Consider the following 23,861-nt stretch of genomic DNA (forward strand, 5'->3'; position numbering starts at 1 on the left):
CATGTATTCTTAGAATAATATGTTTGAGTTCGCCCATTAACTCTTGATTGTTAACTCCATAAGGATGTTGTGATGGAAACCGAACTATATAATTTATAACTTTGGAATATCTCCAATGATTCTATAAATTAAAATCTATGTGATCTAAAGACTGAAAAGGCTTATAGTTTATGTAACATTAATATCTATTTAATAAACATTATTCTACAACATATCTTTAATAATTCTATTTAAATCCCAAATAATTAATAATGTATATATTTATCTTTTTTCTTAAATAATAATAATTAATAATACTTATATATTTATATTTTTCCTTGTAAAAAAATTTATATTCCTGATAAATATTATTTTGGACCCATTAGAGTTTTTTTTTTCCTTTTCTTTCTTTTTATTTTTTTATTTTTTTAATGAATGAATGTCTATATTTCACATGTAGCAAATAAAATGTAGCAATTCCTAAAGCCATTGTTGATGCTATTGATATGTAGAATTCATCATTACTATTAGCAACATAACTAAAATACACGTAGCAAGCATTCATCACGAACACTATAAAAACAAAGATCAAATTGTTTTGGAACGCACGCAAATTGCTTGCATGCATTGTATAGGCCTCCTCATTGCAAATTCTACTCTTTGGTATATAAGGAGGTGGCCGATAATTCGATAATTATCAAGCCAGCGAGCAGAGAGGAAGAAAACATTGAAGACTCCACAACGCTATCATGAGTATACTTAACGCCATTGTTATCATCACAACTCCAACTCTTCTCATATATTTCCCATCCATAGCTTCCAAATCTTCAATGCAAAGTACTGAGTTTTTTTTTTTTTTTTCACAGCAAAGAGTTTGATATACCATACCCTGCAAATTTATATATAATCTCTTATATTATACAGTTTATATGTATATATATACACACACACATGGCAGTATGTATATATGAATATATATTAACTTTAGAGAACTTGGGATCAAATGAAAGGGTGCTTAATGAATGTTCATATAGCGGCTTATTTCCTGGTTCCTAATGAAGTTAATTTAGGTTGAAAATATTCTCTTTAATTTGCAAAAGCCATTGCAAAAAGTTAGCATGTGCTTGTCTACTGCCAGCTTTTTTGCATAGTTTCTTTGAAACGATTACAAACTATAATCAAATCACAAATTTTATATACAAACAGCTATAATTTATATTATATAATTTACATACCCAACCATGTACGGCCATGTGAAAGCTCCACCAAATTAGAGCACTAGATTTGTTGGACAGAAGATAAAGTTGGACTTATTTTTCTTTGTTTACCTAAGGTAGAAAATTTTATGCAGACATTTTAATGATGATTACCTCACAAGGACTTGTACTGCTCGATCAAACGAGAAGCGTGGAGACGCGAAGTTGGAGTCACAGTGCATCCCAAATTTTGCAGATAAGAGATCTGTTGTTCACCAACAAGATAAATGTTTCAATGAAGTTTCATAACTACTATACATTATATCAAAACTAGTATCATTTGTAAAGCATGGTAACATGTTTTAATGGATACCTGTTTGCTTGTTGGTGCTGATGAACCCATTGAGTTCTCGATCCTTAATTTCTGAAAGTGCTCCTGAAAGCAGAAAATTGATTTGGACTTTCAACAAATAAAAATAATAAAATAAGCAAATAGAAACAACAAGATTGATCTGTCACTTGATTTATAAAACAACGAATATTTTTTCAAGTATAAAATTAACAATGGTGCATCAGAACAGAAATGAAAATCTGTACAGTTTTCCATGTAGATGTTCACCAATGCAAAGCTAAATCACGCACATGGAATAAATTTTTTGGGAGTTTAATTCATTTCTAAATATCGAAAAAAATCGACTCAATTAAGTTCAAACAAGCAAACTGAAAAGTGTTACTCCATCAAACATGCTTGTTTCCACCAACTTTCCGTAATATGTGCCGACTGCCAACCTTTCTGGTAGTTGACAGGAGTGAAGCCAATGTGTAAATTTACTTGATGGATTGGAGACCAAGAAAGGAAATATTTCCTATATTATTACTGTAGAACTTTCACTGACTAATATAAACACATGTTTTTGCTCATTGAAAGCCAAGCCTTGTCAACACCATTTAAGAAGAAGAGGAAGAAGAATGTTGTCCGAGTATGAGAAAGTAATCATATATAGCAATCATCCAAACATGCAGAAAAAAATACCTGTTTCTCCCGCATCAAATGAGCACGCTTATCAGCAGGAATCTTTTCCCATCTCAATACCTATTCGAAAGAATGGTTCACTAAAAAAAGTTAGGACATGCTAATATATGCAGGTATTCTAACACATTTTAAGCTTCAAATGGCAGTCCAATTAAATGAGTTCTCAGCTGCATTATATGACAGATAATTATCTAATACAAGTTTTAACCATTTTTTATAAATTTTTAACACTATTTTGCAACACTGAGCTTTAAAAAATTGTAACAGAGATCAAAATGTACTTACATATTCTGCATACTGAAATGCTTCATCACATTTCAAACAAGACTTTAGCATGAGCCAAACTTCCTGGAAGTTGTGTAGGGTCACAGAAAAGCAGTTAGTACATGATTTCATAGCCATATATATATATATATATATATATATAGAGAGAGAGAGAGAGAGAGAGAGAGGATCAATGAATTTGAAAAGAGGTGCAAGCGTAACTTGACCACATTACTAATCCTCAAGACGTAAAATCTCAAGACCAAAATCAAGCCAAAAGAGGGCACCAAATAGCATAGAGTATTAACCAAATGTAGTTTCACCTTGGCGCCTAGCATAACTCTAGAAGGCAAAAGTTCAAATCAACACTTCTAGCAGACAATTTTTTTTCTTACTTTTGATCAAATGAATCAACGCAGATACTTTGGCAATTTGGTACAATTTTACGCTATGACAGTTTTTCTCCAAAGGTTAAACCTCCGCAAGTAGAGGAAAATTTAAGACAATAGCTTAATTAGGTGTCAAAAATAGCAAAGGATATAATTGTCAGGCAGTGAGTCATGCTTAAAACATAGAGGTGAAGGGATTCGTAAATAACCTTGTGTTTGTTCTTTTTGAGTCTTAGGCGTTCATCAATTATAAAGCCAATCTGTAAAGTACAATAGAGAACATGAAATAGTGTTCTGTCAGAGAGAGAGAGAGAGAGAACAAAAAAAAAAAAAAAAAAGGAACATGAAATAGTGGTCACTGGTTAGAAGTCAGAACTATGAAGCATCACATATCCAATTCATTGGCTAAAATTATCAAAAATAAAAAAGAAATCTAAAACTGGTTCTAAAAGTTTTAATTAAGTATTCAGAAGTATACAGCTATGCTTTATCACATATAGAGATGCATAAAGCAAATTACTAAACTAACCAGATATAAAAAAGAAATTAAATAAATAAATAATACAAACAAAGAAAAAAAATTGCTAAACCGAGGATTTAATTAAACCAAATTTTCCCTTTAGCGTTAATTTAAACATAAAAAATTAGCCATAAATACATCCAATTATCTGAAAACTTAAAAACAATTACCTTGTCAAGCAGCCGTTTTGGATCTTGAAATGCTTGCTTCTTAGCCCACTGATGAAACACGTGGGATATAATTGATCTCTCTTCTACACGAAATCTGAAAGACAATAACAGCAGAATACAGTCTGTTCAAACTTTAAAATAAATAACATTTTAATCATTGAAGCTAATAACATTAGTCTGCCTGCCATATTTGAAAAGGAAAACCTTTTTAAGAAATTATTTCCATTGCCTGCTTCCATTGGTTCTATCAACTCTATTGGACGCTCATTAATTTTGTTAAGGAATAAATCATTTGGAATCATGTCTGATTCAGAAGAATGGATTTTCCCAGGTCGATCAACAGTAAGCGGGGCAGCTCCTTTAGGACGGTCGGGATTGGCTAATAAATCTTGTGTATTCAGTTCAGCCTACATAAACAATTCAATTTATTTATAACAGAATGAAGCATCAGCAATTTGAGAAAACCTTTAATTGAATAAACAAAGAAAGAAGTCAACAGCAACAGCTTGTCCACTTTATGCTATGTAAAATACTAGTCTATGACGAGTGTGCAGAATGAGCATAAAAATTGCCTTGAAACTTAACAAATATTCTCTCTATTTCATGCCAACATGTGGACTGATATAACAATGATTAGAGTAAGATTTAAAAATTTTAGAAAAAATTTCCAAGAAATTGCTCATGGTTCTTATGATATCTTAAACTAAGGAAAAAATTTTAATATACTAATGAGTATATGGGGTAATTGAAAATTCCAAATTATTTACCATTTTCTTCAAAAATTCTACCATCCTCCTCTTCATTCAGACAACAGTTTAAGTTGATTCTAGAATGGATAAAAAGGAAACAGATCCTTGTACAAAACTGCAGTTTCTAAGGAATTCGTATTGAGAAAATGAGTTGGTTGTCAATTTCATTCGTTCTTTGTTTAGTTTAGCACTTTAGATATGGTACAGTAGGCTAGAAGGCTTTTAAATCTTAGATGATATGGTTATGCAAATTGAAAAGGCATACAACAAGGGTAACAAAAAACTGAACCAATGAGACACACCTGAATCTCTCGAACATGATCTGGAATTTCCTTCAGAAATCGTGAAGGTTGAAGTATCTGATAAATAATGTCGTTTTTCTTAAAAAGGAACAAATGACATGATAATGTATAATAAAAATGTCAAGATAAGTAGATACCTGAAAATTTGAATCCGCTGTAACATACAGTATGAAAAGATTTCTTCGAGCACGAGTCATTGCAACATAGAAAAGGCGACGTTCCTCCTACAATTTTAAAACGATAAAATATAGAATAAACTAAATATAGAAGGAACTAAAATCGACGAACAATTCTCTAAAGAAGAATAAACCCACCTCAACTGAAGTCCCATTTACCTTTGCCACACTATTAAACTCATGCAGCAAAGGAATTTCAGAATCATTTGCCTGTCCATGATATATTGATAATAAATAATAAAACTAATAATTTCATTGGTTTATTTCATTATTAGGAAGAGAAGCACAAGAAGATTTAGAACCAACCAATTACCTTAACAATAAAAACAATGTCCCACTCCAAACCTTTTGACTGCATGAAAAAGAATGAGAAAGGCAAAATGAAGTTTGAGTAAATTAACAAAACTAAATGGATAATAAAAACAAAAGGGCTAAAAAAAACCTGATGAATGGTAGTCAAGGTGACTGAATTCTCATTCTCCTGCCTTCGGGAACGAAAATTTTCTCTCTCCCGCTCAGATATGTGATCCACAAAAGCATTGAGCACATTAAGACACCCTTTCTCTTCTACTTTTGTCTCCCCATCAACCGCAAAATATTTAGTTGATAAGAAATCAGACACATCATCCAATAGGTATTGAAGAACCTGCACTCATAAAATATCATATCACATCCACAGAAGCTTCTTTGCAAGTGCTGAAACTTAACTATAAAAACATACTCAACAAACTGAAAAGGAACCAAACATAATGTCATGTTCTATCATGGTGAAGCAATATTAGCATTAGCATGAATTTCCTAACTTACAGATCTCATGTCATTGTCTTCATTCAGCAATTTTTTCCCATCAACATCAACAACTGCCCGCTGCTCGAGAAGGTACCTCTGAAATTAATATGATTATTCTTATAATGTGACGAAACACATGCAGTACAAGTCTGGCTCATAGTCTTGCATTCAATATATTCTTAAGTGTGGCACCGAAGGAAAACAAACAGTTGGATGATTAAAAAATATATGTTTTTTAAAAACCTACTCAAAAAAATAAATAGAAAACAGTTTAGTCAATTGAAACGTTGATAATAAAACATATTTAACTAAGAAATTTGCAGGTACTCATTGAGCATGTTAGGGCATTAGAAAGTTCAATGCTAGAAGAAGCAAAATAAGCTGGGAACAGAGTACAGAGATTCCTCAAAGAAAGATGCATCATTATCAATTTTGAGCATGCTATAAAAGAATTCGCTAGTAACTGCATTTCAAAACCATCTCCACATCACTTGTAACTCAAATTTGCATAATTCAAGGTAAGGAATTAACATTCACATATATATTGTATCTAAACATGGTATGAGAACTTAACAATAAATACATCAGCTGGAACTAGAACATTTTGCAAAAATATATAAAATATCTTCTTCCCAAGTTACAAAGTAATAACCCCACATATATATTTTTACTCTAAAAACAAAGACAAACCTGAGGTACCATGTTTGCCACAGAGGTAATGACGGCTGAAATCGATTGTTCCTATAAACATTAATTGTGAGATTGCTAAAGAAATTCATATCCGAAATCAATAAAAATGGCAGTTAAATTTCTAGTATAAAAAAGAGAGAATGTGAAGCTATATAAATACTTGGTCTAGCAGAGGTCAAATCACTTAAATAACATATTAAAAGAATTAAGTAGTTACATGAACAACACAGTTGCAACAATTTGCTAACAGGGATCGGATCAAGATCATTAAAACAAGCAATAGGCACTTTAGAATTACATTATATTTCTTTTTCAACAGAAATATATAAAGTTACATTACACCAATAAGAGTCGTCAAGTCAGTAGTTATTCGTTCTACGAAATATATTTACCCTGTGTACCATCTTTGAAATCATGTCTAGTGTCAACAACACCTTGCGTCCTTGAGTTAGCTGATTCCTATTTTCAATGACACACACCATGCCTCAGTAAATGATTAAAATAGATAAAGAAAAGAGAAACAAAACGAACAACAAATATCATTTAAAATAAGCCTGAACATGCTGATGATAGAACAATTTGTTGATATATGAATAAACTCAGAGTATTTATTGGTAAGGAATGTAAAGATGTTTCCTGACAGAACCTCTTGAAGGTACCCGAAACTTTTGCATTAAAGATGTCACAGGCAGCCGACATAAAGCTGCATTTTCTAATAGTTGAAACTTTGTCTATATGCTCAATTACCTGAGATAGTAGAACATGTGTACAGGTTATCCTCAAAATAAGTATCTATATCTCCATAATAAAAAGAAGCAACGTGCTTATGCTAACAGGATCTATGAATACATTCCTTCTGATAAGTAAAACAAGAACAACTAATCAGGTATGTACCCTCTTCTTTTCCTCTTTCTCAAAAGGAAGTAGAGCCTTGAATGCTTGACGATATGGTTCATCATCACAACCAGGTAATGCTGTCCTAAGCATTGCAATAATGGCTCTTACTACCTATCATTTGACAAGTAACAAATCAGCAGGCAATAAAGAATTAAGCATTTTTGGCACACTTGCTGGAAGAATTATTACAGAAGTAACAACTAAACCAACTAGTATTTGATCCAAAGAACATAATTGATAATTTTTGCTTCCCAACGTGGTATTTTCTTTATTAAGTGGTCATTTTTCTCAAAAACTTGGTCAACTATGTAATACAGCTCCTCACATGTAAGCCAGACAAATTACAGAATACATACAATTTGAACGCAGTACTATGTAGATAATTAGAATATGAGATCATGTAAAATTGCCCTTGTTCTTGAAAACTTAAGTTGATAGGAAGTTAGCTCAACTATATATACCAAGATAACATAGTAAATAGTTTTAAGAGCATTTGGATTGGGTCCCTTTTAAACTCAGTGAAGAGCCTAGTACTTCAATCTAATATAAGATTGATGATAACAATTAAAAATAAATAAAAAATAAAGAAAGGTGGGTAATGTACTACACATCATATGCTATTTATTACTTAATGCTACACTGAAATTGCATTACATTCTTAGTATGGCAGAGATAAATTGAAATGGAACAACCATTTGCATTACATTCAAAGACTAATTAATACAGTGTAGATTAAGTACTAACCTTTTTCCTATAAAAGGCCACACCATGAATGTTAAAAGGTATTTGCCTTTCTCGGAAGGCTGTTTGGAAGACTTTCCCCGACACCTGTAATGCAAAAGGCCAAATAATTTCTCAATAAAAATCAAATTATTCAAATCATTTAAGTGCTAACTATGGTTAGTAAGCATAACCTGCCTCCGGTAAAGAATAGCAATGTTTCCATAAGAACACTTAGCAGCTGAACCAGAGGAAGTGGTTTCGAAGATTTTATCAATAATGAAAGCACATTGTGCATCCTCATTGTGGCATTCCTTGATAATTATCTATATTGACTCATCCAAAACAATTTAAAATTTTGTCACTGACCAGCTAGAATTGGATCAGCATCAGTATTTATTTGCTTCACAAACATAAAGAGTGGCAAGTAAAAACCTTTGATCCAGAACAATTATCAGTGTCAACATGCTTTACTTGGCATCGCTTTATATTATTTTGTATAACAGAAGATGCAGCTTCAATAATATACCTTGTGGAGCGATAGTTTTTATTTAGCCTGATCTGCATCAGAAAGGTATATCAAAATTCAGACATTTAAATCAATCATAACTATAAATAAACACACTGGAATCATTCTAAAATATTTAATTCATGAATACATTGCATATATAATAATCAAGTGTGGCGGATGACAAAAGGTATCACTTCTAAGGGCAAGGCAAACCTCTTTGTAATTTGAAAAGTCTTTGCGAAATGAATCAAATCCAGAAACGTCAGCTCCATTGAAACTGAAAATGGACTGTAGTAGAATATATGCATGTCATTAGACCTTAGAACAACTACAGAGTTGGATCATAATAATGACATTGAACTGATGAAAGGAGCAAATAACACTTCATCGAATACCTAATGCGGAAGTTTGAAAAGAGATAATAACACACCTGATCATCATCACCAACAATTGTTATGCAGTTGTGAGATGCAAGAATCTTCAGAAGCTTGTACTGCATGGCACTTGTGTCTTGAAACTCATCTATTACAATGGCTTTCCATGAATCCTGGGACTCCTTGAATACTTATTATTGGAAAGAGCAAAATATAGTCAAAACATGACTGACATGTAATGAATAAAATTAAATTCAATGATACAAACCTTCAGGAAACTCAGTGAGAAGCTTCACAGAACAACTAATTAAGTCATGGTAGTCCAAAGCATTACAAGATTTTAAAATGTCATCGTAGTTCCTAAGAATAGCAGCCTGTTTCAGATCAAGAGTTAACGGTGAGGATCTACAGAAAACTGACTAAAGAAGTCTAAAATAGCTACAGACCAACTTACTCCTATTTCATCACCCAATTTACAACATTCGGCTGGAGTTTTTCCATAAGCTTTGGCCTGAAATGGATAAAATCAATTACATGATCTAGAAAGAGGCAGAGGGTGACATTTGAACTTACTATTTTAAGTTTAAGAAATATGTATGTACTGAAGCAAAAAATAATTGCATGTTCATAAATTTAGTATGTATAGACTAGGCATGCTTGCAGCTCAAATAATGTCTTATCAACCATCCACCTTATACATATAATCTACTTTACTATTACCATAGCATTCTACTATGCTTATGTTTTAGAAGTACTAAAATCTCAAACACAGATATAACCAGAATTTAATAAATACAGCTCAAAAGTCATGATCAAATTCAATATGAAGTGGTACTAATAGAACCGGAATATGTAAGCAATCTACTTTACTTGCCAAAGTAAATAATAATATGCTTAGAACTGAAAATTTAACCACAGAAATAACCACTAACAAGAACAGCTCATAAGTCATCAAGTCAAGTTCTACAGGATGCTCATATATTGGCTTCCAACCACGTTAATTTTGATCAGTTAAAAGGAGTAATTGACTGGTGTGTGGAAATATATGTATTTTTCTTATATATGACATACAAGGTTCTGAAACCAAAAACATAGAAGTACTTTTGAAAAATACAATAAATATCTGACCTTGGTTACAAACTTCTGCCATTTTTTTGACATATCCTTAAAATGTTGTGGAGATGTCATACCATTTGACTCTTCAGCAGATATATAAGTGTCAAGATTTTTCTTACTCTTTTCATTTTCTAATAACCGCACAGCCTCTATGACTGCTCTTCTCTGCTGTCCATGTCCATATATCAAGAAATCTGATGTACGCCCAAGTCTAAAAGATAAGTTACTTATCAGAATTAAGGTGGAAAAGAATGTAAACGCCTAAGCAAATGGCATAGCATGAAAAGATAAGACTTGTTCAAAGAACATTTAGATAGGGGGAAAAAAAACCCACAACAACAACAACAACAACAAAGAAACAAAAACAAAAACAAAATCCATTGCAGTTTACTTGCATGTCCCCTAGTAATCTCATTGCTATAGAATTATATTACTATGTCTTTCAATTTTGGCATTCTTCACATCACTCATTGGAGATAATTGTCTATCTCATGAGGAAAATTTGGAAGGGTTTCAAAACATTTAAGAAAAGTATAACACCATTTACATCTCTATTTGTTTCTTGTACACTGACCCAACTTAAAAGAATACTAAAAAAGATTATTACACGTGGCTCACTATCATGGACCTTTTTCCCATGAAAATCATTAGAGGGAGAAAAGGCATCCTTCAGAAATGTTGCAATGTTTTTATGTGGCATAGGACAGCCCCACCTATGCCATCATTTGATACCACTCAAAACATCTAATACCCTTGTCAAAGGCTTATACGAGAGGATATCAGGCTGACACACAACACACAACATGCCTGTTACGTGTATGTGTTCATAGTAATGGAGAAAACTAAAATTTCAGCAAGGCTTACTACTAAATTGTTTTTACGACTGAAGAAACCAAATATCATAGCATTTTAGTCATGCTTGACAAAATTGTTCCACTAACCAATGGTATTTGACATTTTCCACAACAAAAACCTAAACTTTTATAATCATGTGGTAATGAAATACTAAATCAATTTAAACAATTTCATATGCAAATTCTGTATATTATTAGATAACAAAAGCCAGTTGAATACTACTGTTTTCAAGTGGTGGGAAATAACAATAGTTATTTGTGGACAAAATGGAATTAAAAGAAAACAGATGGTACGTAAGTACTTCTCTGCATGCAATCGACAAAGCTGCAAGGAAAATGAATGGAATGTGCTGATTGTAAGCTCTTTAGCAGTTGATTTTCCGGCCACTGCTCCAATACGATCTCTCATCTCAGAGGCCGCAGCTGTGGTGAAAGTCATTGCCAAAACATTTGACGGGCTAATGCCCTGACATGTTTAAGAGGAAAAGAAAGAAAAAAATTAATTAATTAAAATAAAAGGTAGACATATATTAAAAGTTAGAACGGATAAAAATGGAAAAACAAAAACCAAAAGCGAACACATTTAACCAAAGCAAAAGAAAAAACAAAAAGAATAAGAGGCCATACCTCACTGAGAAGCATGAGGACACGTCCTACCATTGTGGAAGTCTGACAATTATTGCAAAAATCTTCAGCTCTAACAATCCAAAGAATATTAAAACAAACAAACAAGAAAAGAAAGTCAAAAATGGAAAAAAGGAAGAGAGACCTTTCCACTTCCTGGACCAGCAACAATCATCAAAGGTGTCGAGGTATCATTACAGGCCGCTTCACGTTGTCTGTCATTGAGAGACTGCATATATTTCGAGAACTCCCGAGACATGCTCGCAATCTTTATTCTCTGGGAATTAGTCATATCCTCTGCTCCACATTCAACACCATCTCCAAAGTCCAACACCCCTACACTTTCTATCATCTCACTTGCAATCAAAGGCTCCGAACCAGTACTAGGGTCATCATTTGTATGCCGAATCTGAACATGATAGTCACTGTTTGGTGTATCCGTACTTTCTGCTTTTGCAGCAGATTTCTGCTCACATAGAACATCAATTTCTTTCAATATGGACTCGTCAAAATCATCATCGTCTATAACGCTAGGAGTCAAAAGCGAACAATTTTCTTCTTGTTTGATGAGGGTTCTAGAAGAATAGTCCAACGCACATCCATTTTCTACAGCAACACTCATTGTCCCATTAACAATTGAAGTCCCACAATCTGAATTGCAGCTGGGCTTTTCATGGTCTATTGTTTTGTGCCCGGTATACGGGGATTGCGGCGTGTTCATTGAAATATCCGCAAGGGGAACCCTTTTGATTCTGCTAAAATCACATGGGGTTTCCATTCCATTTTCATTCGGAATTCTGGTAACCCATAAAAACCAATCAAAAATTTTTCACCAACAAACCCCGCCCCAAATCAATGGGCAATAATTTTTATGATTTGCTTCTTAATTGTAAAATTTATGGTTACACCCAAAACATGAAACTGAACAAAGACTGAGAGAGAGAGTGAAAAAGGAACTAACTTGGCAAAGGTAAGGGAGCGATTGGATAAAACGGCGTCGTGACGAGGGCGTTTTCGAGCAAGAAGGGCTTTGGCAGCTCTGAAATTGTGGGTGATTCTGGCTCTTTGCTCCGCCGTGATCTCTCCGCTCTGCATTTCTGATATTCTTCTCCGACGACAACGTCTTCCTAACAACAGCAGAAGCCAAAACGTGGTAGAATGAAAAATGAAGCCGTTGCCGGTTTTTCCCTCCTGTATATGGTTTTTCAAAATAATGGGCCTGTTTATGGGCTTTTTTGTCACTCGTTCGGCTCCTTAGGTCCATTTTTCGGCCCATTCGGCTGCACCCATCTTTCTTTGAAATAATTTAAAACATATTTTACAATTTATATTTATAACTAATTACCAAGTAAAAAATTCGTAGTATTTAACCAACGCCAATTGGTTCAGGTGGCTCACACTTGTTCTCTTTTTTAAGTAAAATTTCGGATTCGAATTTTGTAAATGGAAAAAATTGACACTAGGAGAGTTTTACATTTTCGTGATCCAATTTAACTTGATTCAGATTAGTCGGAATCTAATGACCATTGAAAAGATGGAATTCTATGACTTAATGATCTCCGAAAATATAAAATCCACCAAATACCGAAAATCCAAGATCCAAAAAATTCTAAGTATTTTGGTTAGAGTTTCTATAATTTTATTTTTTAAGAAAAGGCTTTCGCATCATTATTTGGCTATAGAAAATTAGTCATTAGCACGCAATTATAAATATTTGTACATTGTGATGCTCATTTATTTTATTTTAATTTTTTAAGAAAAAAATTCAAAATAACTCATTTTTATTAAGATATCAAGTTTGTAAAAGTGTTTTTATATTTTTCAATTACATAAAACAACAAACTTCCCATATTTTATTTGTGTTGCATTATTACTCATTTTGCACATAGTGAAATTTTACCAAGAAATTATCACATGTTTATGAAAAGTATAAGTAACAAAATTGTAATCGACATTAGTGCATTTTTCTAGGCTCAATTTAGAAATTTGAAAATTCTTTTTTTTTTTTTTTTTTTGGTAAAATTGAAAATTCATTTACAAATAAGTATTATTACAGCAAAAATAAATTATGGAGTTGTCTATGCTAATTTTTTATAGTACCAAAAAAAAAAAATATATATATATATATATACACACACAAAATTGATCAAATATAATAGGACCGTGTTTGGTGCTACTGTAATTCAACCTGTCATCCAAAAACGGCATTGTAAGATTTGGAGTGACACTCGGATACTCTGAAAACTCTCAGAGAGAGGAATGGAGGCTCTGATAGCCTCTTACGGCGAAACATCCTCCGACTCGGACTCCGAGTCTCCACTTCCTCCACCTCCAGCTTCCACCAGCTCCGAGGTGTTCTGCCCTCTGCCTCCACCTCCTCTTTCGCTTCTCAATCCCGCAAATTCTATCGGTAACTACCAATCCCTGAGATGGGTTTTCTCTTTTCCATATATATATATATATATATATATATATATATATATATATACATACATATATTTCACTAAAGCTAAAAGGGTTTATGATTCTACTTCTATTTTTTATTCTCTGACTTTGTATAGATTCTCCAATCTTAAGGTGTTTGATGTTTTGACTGTGAAGGAGCTCTGGATTACTTTGATGGCGGTCAGTCCAGCAGACTTAGGACATTCCCTCATGTTGAAGGGAACTATGCTTTGCATGTCTACATCCCAGGTGATTAAATTATTAATAAATAATTAAAAAAGTGATTTTGCTTCAAGGATATGTTTTTGTGGTATGTTCGATTTTTAATGGAATTGAACATGCTATGCAATTGAGCATTTGGGTTAAATTTTCTATCTTTCTTTGTCAAATGTAATGACTTTGCTGTTTTGACCCTTTCATAATTATCAAAAAAATATATGATTTTGCTTCTAGGATATGTTTTTGTGGCGTGTTTGATTTTCAATGGAATTGAGCACATTCTGTTCAATTGGGAATTTGGGTTAAAATTTTGTACTTTATCTATCAAATTAATGACTGCGCGCTTTGATCATTTTCAAAACTATGTGGAGATAGTCTCTATACCATCTGCGCCAAAGAAGGAGTTGGCCCTTTTCTTGAAGAAAGTTGCTCGTGTTGTGCCTGGTCTTTATGCGGTTGACGTTGATGTCCCACTTGATGCTCTTTGCAAAGATGATGATAAGCTCGAACAAGTTGCCTTGGAAAGGGAATTGCACATTAGTTTGGGACGAACTGTCCCAATCCGGTTGCACCAGATTGACACGGTAGTGACCATGCTTCGGCAGAAGCTTCAGCTTCAGAGGCGGTCAGATTTTTGTGCTTTGTAGTTTCGTCATTGAGAATAGTAATGCAATAGAGCCATGTCTGACCCATTATATATATTTATCTTATATGTAGCAGGTATTGGATTGATTTTAGTAAGTGGGAGATTTTTGTTAATGATGATTGCACTCGTACTTTTCTATCAATGGAAGTTGTTGCTGCCGGTTTGGTTGAGGTATGCTCAGTTTTCTTTCTGCATGATCTTCACCATCTTTTCGCTAATTAGACCAGTCTTTCTGGGGATTAAAGTTCTCTATTTCTAATGCCAATGGCAATATACGTATGTATTAGGATGTTGTTATTCCACCATCACTATAGTTATATTATATGATGGTTATAAATGCAAGTAACTCTGTTCAGCTTGTTTGAGGTGAGCTATGTAATAGCTCTAGGTTCATGAGGCACTAAATTTATGGACAAGAATTTACAGTCTAGTATTTTTGTGATTGGATAGAGTGGTCGGAATCCCATTTAGCAGCTAAACCATAGTTCATATAACAAGTGCTTCTTTAACACGTGTAATAAGTCCATATCTGATTGGTTCTATGCTGTTCTGGTTTAGCATTGGAAGGTGCATAGATTTCTCTAAAATTATCGTTATCATTGTTTCGTATGTTTTTACATTCTATTGTATGAACATCTCAGCACTAGACTACTCTGTTATTTAGTGTTACAATTCACGAATATGAAATCTGTTTCTGCTCTTTGAAGAATGTATGATTATCAGTATCCAACCACCATTGAGAATGGGATGGATACTTTGCTTCATTAGGTTTTCAACTTAATGTACTTTAGTGAGTTTAACAAAGTCAAATAATTGTCAGATTTGTTTTCAAGTGTGACATACTGTAGGAAGTGTAATTCCTATACTAGCATCCTTGCTTTGTGCCTAAACACATCTTTCACTTAGCAAGAAATTTCCAATAAACCGTGCTTTAATATTGCAATAAATATGAGGCTTCCATGACTTCAATTGATTGCAGATAAGGAAGCAGATTCAAGCTGTCAATGAGGTTTATAAACTTCACAATCTTCCTGAATTTTATAAGGTTTGTTTTGTTATTTATTCTTCTTTACAAAGTATAACATACGCTTCCTTAACCATCTGAGTATGTTCCAGGCTCTGTATGCGCACACATATTTGTGGAAAATGATTATGCATGAATTTTGCTTACTCTTCAGCCAAGCAAGTTTACCATATTGAATGTTCATTACAGGATCCACGTCCTCATATATCGTTGGCTTGGGCATCGGGTGACATCAGTAATACCTTGAAGAATGCAATTCAAGAGGAAAGAAGACTTTCAGTTGGAGGGTCGATACAGAAATGTTTCTTTAGCTGTAAATTCAATGGTATTGTGTGTAAGATTGGTAATAAAACGTATAAAATATGTAAATTTTCAGATAAATGAAAATTCCATCAAGTGTTGTATTTTCAGATGGAATTAATTCATGGATGATGGCCTGGTCAATGACTTGTACATGGATACTTCCACCCCACACCCACCCCACACCCCCCCCCCCCCCCCCCCCTCTCTCTCTCTCCTCTTCTTTCTACATTAGTGAAATCCTGTTTATAGATTTTACTAAAATCACATGTCTTTCTTTTTATCAGAATTAATGAAATAAACCTCTAATTTTACTATTTATTGGTAATTGTAAATAATATAAAGTTGCTAATGAAAACAATAGTTTACTTCCAAAAAAAGATTTAGCAGATATATTACTCTTAAAATATAAAGACAAAATAAATGAGTTGTATAATCATTTGTAGAATAATTACTTTTCAAAAATATAGTTTATTAAAACAATAACTGAAAAGTAGTAGCGAGAATGACTCGGGACTGTATTCAACTGAGGTAATTTTGAGGATAAGAGAGTATTGCAAATTTGGACGGAGTATGCATGAGCACGACGGAGTGGAGAGGTCTGCCTGGTTATTGGCGATTACTTGGAGAAGTTATTTGTAGTACATTCAATTCCTTAGCCTTTTACAGGAAGAAAGACAAAAATGTAGGAATCCATGTCAAGTCCTTTGGAGATTATAGGGCTTGTTTTCGTGCCAAACTAAGTCGAAGACAACACGGTAAATGAAAAAGAGACACACCTCCACCCATGGATGTGTTTTTCTATTTCTTGAAAATGGATATGAGAGATGCTTCTTCCAAAGTCACTAAATTGGTGATTTTCCAACCAAAAAGAGGGTTAAGTTATTTGCTGAACACCAGGTAAAACACTTTTATCTAGTTACAAGCCATTTTAAAATCGCTCCAGTGCTAGCCCCAAGCAAATATTATAATTACTTTAGCAGAGGGGAAACATTTTTTTTGTTCTTTTTCTTTTTTGTCCAAATTACCTCTTTGTTACAAAATACAAAAATTATAAACCCGTCCAAAGATAGTAGCATAGATATTAGGTTAGCAGGGACACCTGCTGATTAGTTTTTTATAACATGATTCAGTCCATGGTATCTATGTATTGCAACAGTAGTAAAAATCACAATCCTAGACCCACCGCCATGCCTGGAAACTCCAGGAAGTGAAAATGCACAGAATTGGGGATAGGGGCCCTTATTGGACTTAATTACATTGAAACGTGCATTATATCAGCTCTAAATATATACAAAGTTTACTTGGTTGATGAAATGGAGTCAGGTGTGCAGGCAAAAATTGTATTTTCCAACAGGTACAAGAGTGGCAACTAATGCTGACGGTGTGCTATTAGTCAAATGGATCAATCCGAGGGTCATGCTCGCTTGCCATTGCCATTCCGGTACAGAGGCATGTGGGGCACATAACCTGCCAAGTTAAGAACAGGGCGTTAATTAAAACAATTAATCTTTGAAGTTGACTCGTTTATAACTTCATAGAGATCATTTTAATTACCCAACTTTCTTGATGCCCTTCTATAGTAAGGCAACTCACAAAACTACCCACTGGTTACCTCATATGGGCAAGGATTCATCATCCTAAATGCATCATTATTAACTTTTAGACATCAAACGATGTGCCACTGTTTTATTTTCTCTCACTGATCCACTAGTAGTTGTCATTTACCTCTAATAATATATTTTTCATATTATTTGGTATACAAAAATTGGTTTTGAAAACAAACGGTTAGCATATTTAATCTTCTAATTGTTTTTCACATCTTCCTTGATACCCAGTGATCACAAAAGTACCATTCACCAATCTCACAAAGAACATACTCCCCAGTACCAAATAATGACCCAAGCACAAGGTAGCAGCAGGAACAAAGGAATTTAGTTAAAGCAACAATCACTGAAAACTACATTTCAAATGTCTAACCTTTCCAGATCCTGAGCAATTTGAACACCTTTCAGTTTTAGGCAATGAAAGTGGCCGATCTCTACCATTAACTGTTGACATTGCTGGTTCAATAAGAACGAGTGATCCTGTGTTTGAACAGCGAGCACAAGCAAGATATCCTGCACAAATAAACATAGTCAAAAGCGAAAATTAGTTCACTGAGCACCGAGAGTATTATTTATTCAATAACGAAAATCAATAATAGGAACTCGCAGCAAATGTCTTCTATTTCTTTATCGAAACATATATTGAAACTAGAACATCTTATATTGGAAATTTGTCGAAAAAAATATAATAATAATAATAAATAAACCTTTCTTTAATTTGAGTCTTCTTTTGTTTGTCTTTCTTTTTTTTTTTTTTTTTTCCCATTATTTAGCTGTGCTGTGCAAGCAGGTTTGTCCTTCCCTTTTCCCTAAACTCTTTCCCTTTCCCTGCCCGCTACTTTCATTTTGTAAGGAGGATTTGATAGAATTTGATTTTTGGATTAAATTATAAGGCACCTTCCCTTTTCTTTCCTTTTAATCAGTTATTAGATACTAATTTAGCATATGCACATCAAGTTGGTTCAATGGGGCACTTGAAAGTCTAGGAGAAATATCTAAAAACGTGTCAAGGAATAGAGAAGAAACTTCATATTTGAAATATATAAAGTTACTTTCCATCCTTCTAGCAACATAAAGGAGCATAAAAGTGCATTGAATAAAACATAGTAGCAGAAAAGAATTGAAGCTGCCAAGAGTCCAAATATGTGAAATGATCCATATTTCATACCAGTTCCAAGACAATATTTGCATCTTTTATGCTCCTGCTGTTTTACATTGTTTATTTCAACAACCATTAGTGCTGAAATCACTCCAACTGCTCCTCCAGAGAACGATGCCACTATCGGATCAACCTGACTGCACTTTGACAGCGTAAGTCAATAAATGAAACCTAGAAACATAATTTATGAACAGATCATATAGGATATTCTATCAAACTCCCTTAGAAGATTATGAACACTTGAATCTAAATGTTTTATCAATGAGTAAGGCCATAGGTAACAACTATATGTACAAAATTTTTTGAATACCATATAATGTGGCAATATATTAGTTGTTGAAGAAAAAATGATAGCTTCATGCAAATACAACAAAATGCAAACAAATAAAACAATGTAACATTACTGTATTCAAATTTTTGTAATAACTTTTCTTTTCTTGGGCTAATAATTTTTGTAATAAATTTTACGACTATATCAACTCAAAAATAAAAAAAATAAAAAAAATAACTGAGACAGACGAAATACAGTGCAGTAAAATGATATAACTTTTGAAATGAAGCATAAAAACAATGGATGGAGTTAATTCAAAACATTCTATCTCGAAAGTAGACAAACTGACAAATAGAGATCTGGATAAGGGATGTACCTCAACTGCATCGGCAGATGCACACTTCGTATAAAGTCTTCATATGATGTGCCTCCTAGTCCCAGCTTCAGCTCCAACTGAAATACGAATGTGAAGTGAGGGATGGAGGAAGGCTTAGAAACAATATAGAATTAATGTTTCTGAAAATACATAATCTTCCAAAAACACACATATATATATATACATATACATCCCTTTTTCAAATAATTATATTTCCAGATATTGTTTACCAGTAATCTAACAAACAAACAGGGTATAACATTTCAACAATCATTGGTAGAACCAATCATAATGAATTATTGCAAAACAACTTACAGTGGGAGCAAGAAGGCCTCCAAAAAGTATTATCCCCGCAATCAAAGAAAAACAAGTAGCATAATACAGCTTAAGGTTTGCTGAACTCTGCAAGCAATGCACCAATTATTCAGCATGTGACATCTTATTCAAGAAGAAATTAAGAATTTTTTCTCATATTCTATGATCAAGAAGTGAATGAGAATAACATAAAAATAGGCTGCAAAAATGAAATGGAAGAGTTACTGAAGATTTCCCGAGTATCCTGACTATGAGAATACTACTCTACAGAGGGAGAGCTCACCAAAGGGGGCAAGAAGGGTATAAATGATGGAAAATTAGGAAGTTCATTTTCTTGCTCTTCCTTAAAAATTCCAAGCTCAGCACTTTTGATTCTCTGTTGTATCCTCAGCCTGCGAACCTACACTTAATGAAGGGGATCAAATTAAAATAAAAAGAATTTGACATTGTCAATTAGATACTGTAAGTAAAGAATATTCGTTTTTCTCTGTGAAAGTTAATAAAAGATCTTGCACTATGTATCATTCTTTATAAAGTACAAAGCGAAGATGGAGCAGGAACCATCTACAAGAAGTATATTGCAAATTCCATTCTTCATACTTCAATACTATACATGCCAACACAAACTACTTGTAGAAGTCAACAAATAATTACAATGCCAAAATAAAAAAGAAAGGCTATTAATCCTAGGAAAGCATCTCAATTCATCAGTTCAGATATCCTAGAGATAGAGAATACCCTGATATAAGGTCTAATCATTCATTGAAAGCACCTCCAGAAGACCAAAAGAATTTAAAGGGACGGAAAGAGAACAAAAAGGAAAAAAAGCTAGTTAACTTAGCTGGAAAATAAGTGTAAACTATAAGAAGCTTCAAGGTGTTTGCACTGTTTCTAACAAAGCTCTTTTAATGAATTCTGTATAAACTCAAATTTCTGTTTATACTATTGAGCCTTCTTGAACCGGTGAGATTCTTCTTTTCTTTCTTTCCAAATATTGTGTTGGCTATTTATCATATCAGGAATAATAAATATGGCGGAATTAGACAAGCTGCTAGTGGATAATATTATCATGCAGCAAATGAAACACACTTCTAATGAGAAAAACAAAGCCTAGTGCAATGACAACCAAAGTAGTGTATGCACTCTTTTAAAAATAATAATAAACAAAAGTTTAAGTTTCAAAGTAGTGTATGCTGATTGATAAAATGGTACCACTTGCCTACCTCCTCCATATGCAAAAAGATCTTGTTCCTTCGACTTCGAATATTATCCTGAATTTCTTGTAGTTCCATTTTGGCAAAGTCTTGTACCGTTTCAGGTCCCTCAATGATGCAGAATCTACAGATGGAAACACGATAGATGTAAACAGTCTATTTTCCACACCTTACTTTTATTAATAAGCATTCTCCGAACTTAACCAATCCGTTAATAAAGTTTTCATTGTCAAGGAAACAAGACAAGCTTTTTTCCAGTGTAATTTCAACAATTCAAAGAAAAAAAAAAAAAAAAAAAAAAAAAAAAAAAAAAAAAGCTTTGTTGGAAAACTGCAGTCTGACACTAATAGTGACATTTACAAGCTGAGTAACAAACCTTGTTTCTAAGAGTCATCTTCCTTTCCACCTATTATTCTCTCTGCTTCTCCACTTTCAATGATACCAAAAGATGACAGAAAGAAGAAAAAAGTTTCTACGAAAACGATCAAAAAAAAAACATTTTTTTTTTTTCCTCTTCTATTCTATTAGATTTTCCAGGAATGTGCCACAACTAAAGGGATGGAAAAGGTTAGTATCCTCTAATTTTTGGGAATAAGAGATGGATTGAGTATCGTTTACAAACGTGATTGGCACGAAAACAATCTAGCAGCCTTACTTCGTTTATTCAAATCTGGCAAAATAGTTTAAAATCCAAACATTTTTTACTGTGGTTATAGGTTGGTATCGCCAACAAACTAAAACGAATAAATATATAAAATTTAAAAAGCAAATGATACTTAGTGTGTGTGTATATATATATATATATATATATATATTACGAATAAATATATAAAATTTAAAAAGCAAATGATACTTAGTGTGTATATATATATATATATATATATAGCAACTCCTAATAATTTGTTCTAATAAAGTAAAGTTTCAAAATTCTAAACAACACGAAGACACAGCTTGATGAAGAATACCAAAAATGATCAAACTACAAACTAAATCACCAAAATTAAAAATAAAAAACAGTTTTTTTTTTTTTTTAAAAAACAGCAAAAATAAAATAAAATAATTTGTTTAGTTGCTCCAAATTGTCAGCAACCAAACATGCAGAAGAGTAAAATAGAGAGAGTACCCGGCAGCGTTTATATCAGGTGAATCGGATTCAATGGAAGAAGCGAAAGAAGATGATGACTCAGGCTCCGACGCCATGGACCGCCATTTCGATCTCAATCTAGGTCTTACATCGTCGAATCTGTAGCTCGTTCTATGAAAATTACAAGTATACAACCTATTGTTTATTGGATATGAAATCGACAAAACCCGACCCAAACAAATCATCGCTCTCTCTGAATTCTGATTCCAGGAAAAGCTGAGAAACAGCTTTCTGTTTTTTATTTTATTTTTTTTTTCTGTGCCCTCTGATTGTGGGTTTGGTAAAAATACAAAGTGCCCAAACTCTGAATCTCTGATTCTTCTGTGAGAGAGTGGAGACAAAAGTGTGACTGTCATGAGTAACTAATTGTTAATTGGCGCACTTTGTTTTTAGGCGGTAATAAACTAAGAATTGGTGGCAAACGGCCGGCTGCCTACGTGGACGTTTATTATTGGTTTGATTTTGTTGTTTTTATAAACAAAAAAAAATGAAAAATGAAACGGAATATTGAGTGGAGGTGGAGTTGATATTGTTGGATTCCAACAGAAAATCCAATTTGGTCTTTTTTTCAATTTCTTTTTTAATTTTTTCTTTATGGATAATTTGATATAATTATGATAAGATTTTTTTTTTTTTTGGTTCTTGGGTCGACACAATAATTTTAGAGGGTATTGTCAATAAATTCCAATCGAGTGTCTCATTATTATCCACTTATACATGAGATTGAGGTGACCTTTCCTACTTTTTCTGTATTATTTATTTATTTATTTATTTCCTAATTTTTGTGGCCAGGTTAGCGTTAACATTTTGCTTGACAATACTAAATTATCATGGAGTATGAATTTTGATTGTAATTTTTTTTTTTGTTTTTTTGGATTAAATGATTTGTGCATCTTTCTTTTTAAAACATTGCTGAAAAGATATAATTTCGTATTTTGAATTGGTAAATAAAAAATGAGCATCCGGTTATTTTCGATCCAAAAACTATTTGAATTATCATACCATTAGTTTGTTTTTAAAACTATGGTACACCACCTTCATAATTCCCTTCGTTACAACGATTATTAGCATACTGGGTACACATGCAACGGTCACCAGATGTTGCTCGGACTTGTCAAAGATTTTAAACTAGCAATTTTGGATTTACAAAGTAAGGAGTATTTGGTCCAATACCCCTTTTAATATCAGCTTGATATATCTGCCATTTCATTTACTATTTTTTTTTTTAATATTTATTTTAATTTTAAAACAATAAAAAATAACTTGAGTATCCATCCATTCCACTCCACATTGGTTTTCAAAAAAAAAAAAAAAAAAAACTTAGATCCTTTTATATTTGTTTAAACAAACAAAAAACAAAAATTATTTTTTTTTTTAAAAAAAAAAAAGCACATCAGATAATTGTTTTTAATTTTCAATGACAGGCTGAAGCAACTCATTTATCCAATTCTTAATCCCACCTCTATACACTTTCCACAACTTCCCCAACATCATATTCACCCATTCCACCGACTCTTTCCTCTGCAAATCCTTGTCCAAAAACAATGAAAAGCTAGTGGGCACTTGTGGCCAAGCTTCATAGCGGTTTTCATCAACCACGGCGGTTTTCATCAACCCCTGATTTGTTCTTCTTCTTCCTGAAAGTCCAAAGCTTATCAAATGCAACTCCAACAAAGAAGATGAACAATCCGACAATGTTTCGATTCAATGAAGGAGATGAGTTTTGAGCTTATCAACAATAAGATCTTCTTGAATAAGGATGATGAAAGAGAAGAGAACGGGTGAAGA

The 23,861-nt window shown here is 33.1% G+C and overlaps 3 protein-coding genes across 4 annotated transcripts; 1 reads left to right on the forward strand and 2 right to left on the reverse strand.

Annotated features, from left to right (window-relative positions):
* Positions 1-367: 367 nt before the first annotated feature.
* On the reverse strand, positions 368-12,501 carry LOC107414069 (ATP-dependent DNA helicase SRS2-like protein At4g25120). The gene is made up of 30 exons (XM_048469504.2): positions 12,315-12,501; positions 11,499-12,150; positions 11,357-11,398; positions 11,032-11,195; positions 9,888-10,086; positions 9,214-9,270; positions 9,028-9,133; positions 8,816-8,949; positions 8,599-8,673; positions 8,310-8,435; positions 8,069-8,200; positions 7,899-7,982; positions 7,152-7,265; positions 6,904-7,004; positions 6,650-6,716; positions 6,258-6,308; positions 5,586-5,663; positions 5,221-5,424; positions 5,092-5,130; positions 4,917-4,988; positions 4,740-4,826; positions 4,603-4,659; positions 3,756-3,958; positions 3,552-3,645; positions 3,071-3,121; positions 2,494-2,556; positions 2,209-2,268; positions 1,549-1,611; positions 1,350-1,440; positions 368-868 (listed from the first exon to the last, which is right to left on the reverse strand). The coding sequence occupies exons 1-29, from the start codon at positions 12,446-12,448 to the stop codon at positions 1,351-1,353; spliced, it is 3,399 nt and encodes a 1,132-aa protein (XP_048325461.2). The 5' UTR covers positions 12,449-12,501; the 3' UTR covers positions 368-868; position 1,350.
* A 1,006-nt stretch (positions 12,502-13,507) lies between these two features.
* Positions 13,508-16,112, forward strand: LOC107414068 (uncharacterized). Its single transcript, XM_016022166.4, has 6 exons — positions 13,508-13,763; positions 13,955-14,047; positions 14,393-14,642; positions 14,738-14,834; positions 15,643-15,708; positions 15,877-16,112. Exons 1-6 carry the CDS (start codon positions 13,613-13,615, stop codon positions 16,069-16,071), a joined length of 852 nt encoding a protein of 283 aa, XP_015877652.2. The 5' UTR covers positions 13,508-13,612; the 3' UTR covers positions 16,072-16,112.
* A 959-nt stretch (positions 16,113-17,071) lies between these two features.
* On the reverse strand, positions 17,072-22,425 carry LOC107414065 (protein ORANGE-GREEN, chloroplastic). 2 transcript variants are annotated; one of them, XM_025071840.3, is made up of 9 exons: positions 22,053-22,425; positions 21,306-21,401; positions 20,939-21,053; positions 19,999-20,115; positions 19,716-19,802; positions 19,401-19,477; positions 18,763-18,890; positions 17,968-18,107; positions 17,072-17,457 (listed from the first exon to the last, which is right to left on the reverse strand). In XM_025071840.3, the coding sequence occupies exons 3-9, from the start codon at positions 21,005-21,007 to the stop codon at positions 17,380-17,382; spliced, it is 696 nt and encodes a 231-aa protein (XP_024927608.1). In that variant the 5' UTR covers positions 21,008-21,053; positions 21,306-21,401; positions 22,053-22,425; the 3' UTR covers positions 17,072-17,379. The 2 variants fall into 2 exon arrangements, with proteins under 2 accessions (XP_024927608.1, XP_015877648.2); XM_016022162.4 differs by lacking the exon at positions 21,306-21,401 and having other exon boundaries at positions 22,053-22,424.
* Between the last annotated feature and the right edge of the window lie 1,436 nt (positions 22,426-23,861).

Source organism: Ziziphus jujuba, chromosome 8 (genome assembly GCF_031755915.1).
Source record: "Ziziphus jujuba cultivar Dongzao chromosome 8, ASM3175591v1".
Classification (NCBI taxonomy): domain Eukaryota; kingdom Viridiplantae; phylum Streptophyta; class Magnoliopsida; order Rosales; family Rhamnaceae; genus Ziziphus; species Ziziphus jujuba.